The 7,902-nt window shown below is 35.1% G+C and overlaps 1 protein-coding gene across 1 annotated transcript; it reads left to right on the plus strand.

Annotated features, from left to right (window-relative positions):
* Window positions 1–646: 646 nt before the first annotated feature.
* ddx55 (DEAD (Asp-Glu-Ala-Asp) box polypeptide 55) lies at window positions 647–7,902 on the plus strand. The gene is made up of 14 exons (XM_052607586.1): window positions 647–870; window positions 956–1,006; window positions 1,447–1,533; window positions 1,635–1,726; window positions 1,802–1,864; window positions 1,946–2,095; window positions 3,255–3,444; window positions 3,639–3,721; window positions 4,613–4,744; window positions 4,832–4,924; window positions 5,803–5,917; window positions 6,103–6,271; window positions 6,350–6,636; window positions 7,522–7,902. Exons 1-14 carry the CDS (start codon window positions 763–765, stop codon window positions 7,693–7,695), a joined length of 1,794 nt encoding a protein of 597 aa, XP_052463546.1. The 5' UTR covers window positions 647–762; the 3' UTR covers window positions 7,696–7,902.

A 7,902-nucleotide genomic window follows, 5' to 3' on the forward strand; every position in this document is an offset into this window, starting at 1 on the left:
CTGATTGTCCAGTATCATAAATCCTCCTGGGACTCATGCATTGATGTTTGTCCTCTGTAGAAGATATATTTTATTGAATTTCTGTCCTGTACAGATCATATTTAATGCTTTTCAGAGATATCAAATGTTTGGAGGTTTGACATTAAACACACTCCCTCTTGTTCTGATATTGACAGAATTATAAAATTTAGCACTCTTATGGAAAAATGATAATGTTATGTAGTTATTTAAATCAGACAAATTTTCAAAATGTTTCTCCATGAATAAATATCTCAGAAAAAAATATAATGGTGTTTCAAATCGTAATATGACTTTTTGTTACAAAAAAAAGGCATGGTTTTCATGCACGACACCGGGACAAACATCATGTTAATCAGGTATTTGTGGAAAACGCAAGTCAAGAGGGAAAGAAACTATAGATCAATATTCCCATGAAATATGATATATGAAAATGCTGCTTTGTTATTTCTACCATTGTTACGCTTCTTTTTTCAAAATATGGTTTGCTCCAAAAACACATTAAGATGGAAATTATATTAAATTATACATTTTAAAATTTATGGATATTTTCCATACATATTGCATAAAGTACAAAAAGTATATAAAATCATTGTTATATCTCTCATATCGGTGTCCTGCAGAAGGCGATGCGGAACGTTTGTTGCTGCCGCTTGTTTCCTGTTCGGAACGTATTTCGTGTAGCGCACGTCTTCTCCTCATGTGTTTACTTTTACGGATCAGACTCTTCTAAACTAATAAACGATGGAGAACTTTAGCGATGGAAAATGGGAGAGTTTGCCAGTTAAATTACATGACAGCATATTACAGACTCTTAAAGAGCTGAAATTTACATACATGACTCCTGTTCAGGTATTAGTATTCCCGCTGGCTGGACTCGCGTGTTTCTCATAATATTATTATTCGCATTGTATTAACTATTATTTCTCGATTTCAGTCTGCCTGCATTCCTCTTTTTATGAGTAATAAAGATGTGGCTGCTGAAGCGGTGAGTATTTAACCATGTGTTTATTTTTGTATCAACGCATTTTGCGAATTGTTTTTGTCTTTTGTGCTCATCATCGCTGCATATGTTTAATCAAAAATACAGTAAAAATTCCGAAATATTTCTACAGTTTATATCAGCTGTTTTCCATTTGAGTACATGTTAAATTATAATTTATTCCTATGATGCAAAGCTGAATTTTCTCAGCATCATTCCACCAGTCTTCAGTGTCACGTGATTCTTCAGAAATAATTCTAATATACTTATTTACAGTTTAAGAAACATTTATCATTATTATCCATATTGCAAAAAGTTTTTGCTGCCTCATATTTGTCAAAACTTTTGATATACTACCATCCAAAAATATGACTTTTTTTTTTTTCAGAAACATTATTAATCGGAGTCATTCCAAAGTGTCTATCGTAATATTTAATTTATTTCAGGTGACTGGCAGTGGGAAAACCCTAGCATTTGTGATTCCTGCATTAGAAATCCTCTTAAAACGAGAAGAGAAGTTAAAAAAGATGCAGGTTTGTATTTCATACATTTCATTTACACTATCTTCTTATTCATTAGATGCTTGCGTTGCATCAGATCAGTGTCATTCATTTCTATTGTAATGTGTTTTCAGGTCGGTGCATTGATCATAACACCCACCCGTGAACTTGCTCTGCAGATCAGCGAGGTGATGGGACGATTTCTGCAGGGATTTCCTCAGTTTAAGTGAGATTAAAACAACTTCTGTACTGTCTGATGATCTCAGCCTGTAAATTTGACAAATGATGTGTCTGCATTTAGGCAGATTCTTTTAATTGGTGGAAGCAACCCTATCGAGGACGTAGAGAAGTTTAAGACTCAGGGGTGAGTATATGCACTGCTCCTTTCTAAAACTAAATCTGGAAACTATAATGTAACAAATGCAATGTTATGTGCACTTGGTAGAGCTAATATCCTAATTGCGACCCCTGGGCGATTGGAGGACATGTTCAGGAGGAAGGCTGATGGGCTTGATTTGGCCACCGCTGTGAAGGCGTTAGACGTTCTTGTCCTGGATGAAGCAGACAGATTGCTGGACATGGGCTTTGAAGCCAGGTAATGATCTCCAACCATCAGCCTGTCAGATAACAATCAGAAAACATTTAAAATAGTATGCAATAAAACACTTAGTTTAACATTGCTTGGCAGCTGAAGCACACTTTCTATCGAGTCTGCATTGAGTCTTTTGTAATAACAATAATAATATGCATTGGGTGTTTAAACATGCATAATTAGCAATCTCTGTATATAGGTGGTTATACCATGGTTTTATGAGATTATTCAATAAGTATAGCATTAGACTCCATTCGTTTTTGAATATATTTGCTCTATTTTTAATTTAAGCACTGCATTGATTGAAAAATATTCTAAAAAGTGGTTTTAATATTTTTAAAGAAATACATATAGAGGTGTAACTTGTTTACTATGTTGAAGTCCCGTCAAAATATAAGACATTATTTAAAATAAAAATAGTATTGACCTAAAATATAGTACATTTAAAGGAATAGTTCACCCAAAAATGGAAACCTGCTGAAAATGTACTCACCCTCAGGTCATCCGAGATGAAGGTGAGTTTGTTTCTTCATCAGATTTGTAGAAATGTAGCATTGCATCAGTGACTCATCAATGGATGCTCTGCAGTGAATGGGTGCCGTCAGATTGAGAGTCCAAACAGCTGATAAAAACATCATAATAATCCACAGCACTCCAGTCCAACAGTTAATGTCTTGTAAAGCCAACATCTGTGTAAGAAACAAATCCATCATTAAAGTGCGTTAACTTCATACTGTTAATTTGAGCTAAAATACATAAGCCATAATAACGTCCTGTTCTCCTCTCAGATCCAAATCCATCCACATATTTGCTTTGACTTGTATATGGTGCTTTATCTGTGCAGATTTCTCTCCTGATTCACAACTTGTTCATTAGAGAAAGAAGTATTATGCTTTATGGACTCTTATTTTGTTATGAATTTAAAAGGCCTTGCTAGATTTGATTCTTACAAACACACAGCTTTTGTCTTCTCAAGATGTTAACTGGTGGACTGGAGTGCTGTGGATTATTGTGATGTTTTTATCAGCTGTTTGGACGCTCATTCTGACGGCACCCATTCACTGTAGAGGACCGCCAGCATCACAAGTTATGAAAACAACTCAAAGTTAAGAATAACCTTGGGTTAAAGAGCTAATGCAGCCTTTTTTCTTGGCCTCCACAGTTTAAACACTATTCTGGGGTATTTACCCAAGCAGCGGCGCACAGGGCTTTTCTCGGCCACGCAGACGCAAGAGCTGGAGAAGCTGGTGAGGGCCGGTCTGCGTAACCCTGTGAGAATCACAGTGAAGGAGAAAGGTGTGGCGGCCTCCAGCGTGCAGAAAACACCAGCCAGACTCAGCAATTATTACACCGTGAGTCATCTAGAGCCGCCTGAAACCAGCACGGACTCATTCACTCACGCACATCATAGCTGCTCTGTTCATTATCAGATTTTTTTTATGAGCCCTTTAATTCACATTCTCATTATGAACGAGTTGGGCTGGCAACTAATTCCCAGTGTTTTGGTGGGGGTTATTTATGTGAATGTTTTATCCATGCTGTGCAGGTCTGTCGTGCTGAGGAGAAGTTCAACGCTTTGGTGGCGTTTCTCAGGCAGCACAAACATGAGAAGCAGCTCGTGTTCTTCAGGTTCGTTAGATGAACGCTTGGAATCATTAGCATTCTTTTGAATGTTTTTGAAAGAAGTCTCTTCTGCTCACTAAGGCTGCATTTATTTGATCAAAATAAAGTAAAAAAAATAATTATAATAATATTACAATTGAAAAAAAAAAAATATTTGACTATATTGTAAAATGTAATTTATTTCTATGATCTAAGCTGTATTCTCAGCATCATTTCTCCAGTATTCAGTGTCACATGATCTTCAGAAATCTTTCTAATATACTGATTCATTTTTGATTATTGTCAATGTTGAAAATAGTTTTTACTGCTTAATATTTGTGTGGAAACCCGTGGTGACTTTTTTCAGTAATCTTATATTAGAAAGTTCAAAAGAACAGCTTTTCTCTTTTTTTTCTTTTTTTTTTGTAATCTTTATAATATTATAAATTTTTTTTTCTTCATTTTTGACCAATTTAATGCATACTTGCCAAATAAAAGCATTTTCTTTTTTTACTTAAAGACTAACTTACCCCAAACTTTTGATTCACAATTAAAAAAATATATATATATTTTCAAAATTGATAATCAGAAATGTTTCTTGAGCAGCAAATCAGCATATTATTCTGATTTCTGAAGAATGTGACACTGAAGACTGGAGGAATGATACTGAAAAACAAATAGCATTATACATTATATTCAAATGGAAAAGTTATTTTAAATTGTAATATTTCACAATATTATGGTTTTTATGGTTTCAGATACTTAAAAATAAAAATCTCTATCAAATAAAAGCCTTGTTGGGCATAAGAGGCTTTTTACAAAATAATAAAAATGGTCATTTATTTGAACTTCTGGTCAGTAGTGTAAATCTGTCTACACACTCATTAGTGTAAATGATATTGCTCTCTGTATCCACAGCACCTGTGCCTGTGTGGAGTACTTCGGTAAAGCTCTGGAAGTCTTGATCAAGAACGTCAGCATCCACTGCATCCACGGGAAGATGAAGCATAAACGAAACAAGATCTTTGCAGACTTCCGGGCACTGAAGAGGTAATGCAATGTGATGCCTTTCTAGCTATTTCCAAAGAGGAAGTTAAAGATCAAGCATGGGAATAAATGCATTATGCATGTGTGCAGTGGGATTCTGGTGTGCACCGACGTCATGGCCAGAGGCATCGACATACCAGAAGTGAACTGGGTGCTTCAGTACGACCCACCGAGCAGTGCAAGGTGACCAGGACATTCATCAACACACTTGAGCTCAGAAGCATGTACCTTTGAGTCTATACTACATTCACTAAGGCTTGGAATAGTTTATTACATCATTTATTTTATGCTGGTGTTACAGTGCCTAAAAGTCCTTCTATTCATGTTACTCGTACTTTATGAATCAAACAAACCCCTAACATTAAGTTTTAAACTTCAACATACATAGATATTTATTTATTTAAGATAAGGACAGTACATAAAATATCATTCCAGCCAAAAAGCTGATAAAATATGCATTGAGAGTATGTAGATCAGCACTACTTTACTAATATTATATACCAAAAATATCAATAAAAATATATTTTTCAAGTTTACTCCTGACTCTAGCAACATATTAAACTGAAGAAATAAAACAATTTATTATATAGGCGTATAACTGTGCTTAACCATAATTATAAAATGCTTCGTCATCTTCTGCTTTTATTTTAATCAGTAACAGTAAAAATACAAAATATTTATTATTCTTAAGGATCAACACTTTGTTTTTAATAAGTGAATTTCAAATAGGTGCTAAACTAAAACTAATAAAAAATGTTGGGGGGTAATTGAAATAAAGCTAAATATAAATATTAGATGAAAAACTGAAACGTAGAAATGTTTACATTCAAATGACTGAAACTAAAATAAATTAAAAATAAGCAAAAACTAATGTCAAGCACATAACAAAATTTCTAAAATCACATAGGAAATAAAACAAAATCTAAATGTATATTAAATAAAAAATACTGTAATTTTATATAAATAATATTGGAAAATACTACTGTTTTAAGGTGACATTATTTGCATATTTTATGCATGTTGCACATTTTTCTAATCAGATTTAATGCTCCTTCCATTAGTTCCTTTGTGCATCGGTGTGGAAGAACCGCACGCATCGGAAACCAAGGCAATGCTCTCGTCTTTCTTCTGCCCATGGAAGAGTCGTATGTTAATTTCTTGTCCATTAATCAAAAGGTAAGTCAGAGAGAAACTTCATTTCTTATACAAACTCAGATGGAGTATTTATGGCATTTATAAATAATCAAATAAAATGCATTTCATTCATGCATTTGGCAGATTCTTTAAAGTGACTTGAATTGCATTCCAGTGTTTTGAGTTTAAGGGGGTAAAATAGTTTTGTTGTTCTTGTCCTCAAATAGTGTCCGCTTCAGGCATATCCTCCAGTGAAAGATGTGGTTGATGTTCTGCCTAAACTGAAGGCGATGGCTTTAGGCGACCGAGCGATGTTTGAGAAGGGCATGAAAGCCTTCGTGTCGTGTGTGCAGGCGTACGCCAAACACGAGTGTAGTCTGATATTCCGCATTAAAGGTGAGGGACTTCACTTTAAACCTTTCATAAGATGCATAAAGATAATTCAGCGGATTAAAATGACTTCTACTTGTACAGACCTGGATTTTGCTGCTCTGGCCCGTGGCTTTGCTCTCCTCCGTTTGCCCAAAATGCCTGAACTGAGAGGAAAGACCTTCCCAGACTTTAAACCGGAGGCCATCAACACCGACACCATCCGGTTTAAAGATAAAAACAGGGAGAAACACAGACAAAAAAGACTGGCGGAGCTGAAAGAAAAAGAGATGCCGATGAAGAAGAACTTCATTAAGAACAAAGCCTGGTCAAAGCAGAAGAACAAGAAGGAGAAAAAGAAAAAGAAAGCTTCCAAAAGAAAACTGGATGATGTATGTTAGTCTTGTTTTGTGTAAAAAGACAGTAAAGAATTGGTAAAATATACTTAAAATATACTCCCCGTCAAACCATCCAAGATTAGTTTTTCTTTATCATGTTTAAGGAATTGTAGCATTGCATCAGTGTCTCATCAATGGATGCTCTGCAGTGAATGGGTGCCGTCAGATTGAGAGTCCAAACAGCTGATAAAAACATCACAATAATCCACAGCACTCCAGTCCATCAGTTAATGTCATGTGAAGCCAACATCTGTGTGTTTGTAAGAAACAAATCCATAATTATGATGTTTTTAACTTTAAACCGTTATTTATGACCAAAATATTAATTCATAATCCACATCAAAATCCACCCGCATATTTTTTTTTTAAACTGTTTTGGACTGTTTTCAGTGTTTGATCCATGCAAATTTCTCTCCTGATTCAGATAAGATTACTTTTTTTTTTTTTTTATGTTGAAATGAATATTATGGATAGAGACTCAACTTTTGGCCAGAAGGGACCATTTGAAGTTAAAACGCCTTAACAATAAATTAGTTTCTTTCAAAAAATGCAGCTTTTGTCTTCACAAGACATTGACTGATGGACTGGAGTGCTGTGGATTATTGTGATGTTTTTATCAGCTGTTTGGACTCTCAGTCTGACGGCACCCATTCACTGCAGAGCATCCATTGCTGAGACACTGATTCAATGCTACATTTCTCTTAATCTGATGAAGAAACGATCTTGGATGGCATCAAAGAAAGTAAATTTTCAGAAAATTTTGGACTGAAGTATTCCCTTGATAGTGAAACATTTTCAATCTAAAACAGTGTTAACCGCTCTAAATAAAGTGAATAGGCTACTCTATAAAGTCTCAATGCTATATTTGTGTGCTTCCAGGAATCAGATGTTGATGACGAAGACTTCAATGAGCTTTTAAATGACACGCGTCTGCTGAAGAAACTCAAGAAGGGGAAGATCAGTGAAGAGGACTTTGACAAGCACTTGAGTTCAGCGGGCAGCTCTCGTCCCAAACGAGCAGAAGTGGACGGTTCTGATGGAGACGGAGACTGAGCTGTCATTTCTGAGACCGTATGCACCTAAATTGACTGTCCTTTGACTTAAATATGCAAATATGCTGTATCAGCGGTGTTATTTTCATGATGTTTGTCTGTGTACTGAATAAGGAGGATGCATTCATTACAAATTTGCTTTTGTATTAACTCAGTCATATGCATCAATGTCCACATATATCAAATAAAGATATCTTTAAGTTTTAAA

The sequence above is a fragment of the Carassius gibelio genome, chromosome A10 (assembly GCF_023724105.1).
Source record: "Carassius gibelio isolate Cgi1373 ecotype wild population from Czech Republic chromosome A10, carGib1.2-hapl.c, whole genome shotgun sequence".
NCBI lineage: Eukaryota > Metazoa > Chordata > Actinopteri > Cypriniformes > Cyprinidae > Carassius > Carassius gibelio.

Bases quoted from the DNA above. Each gene is read 5' to 3' on its own strand.
- ddx55 (XM_052607586.1), top strand. From the start codon at position 763: ATGGAGAACTTTAGCGATGGAAAATGGGAGAGTTTGCCAGTTAAATTA. The intron at 1,007-1,446 runs GTGAGTATTTAA...AATTTATTTCAG, and splicing joins AAGATGTGGCTGCTGAAGCG to GTGACTGGCAGTGGGAAAAC. The intron at 2,096-3,254 runs GTAATGATCTCC...TGGCCTCCACAG, and splicing joins GACATGGGCTTTGAAGCCAG to TTTAAACACTATTCTGGGGT.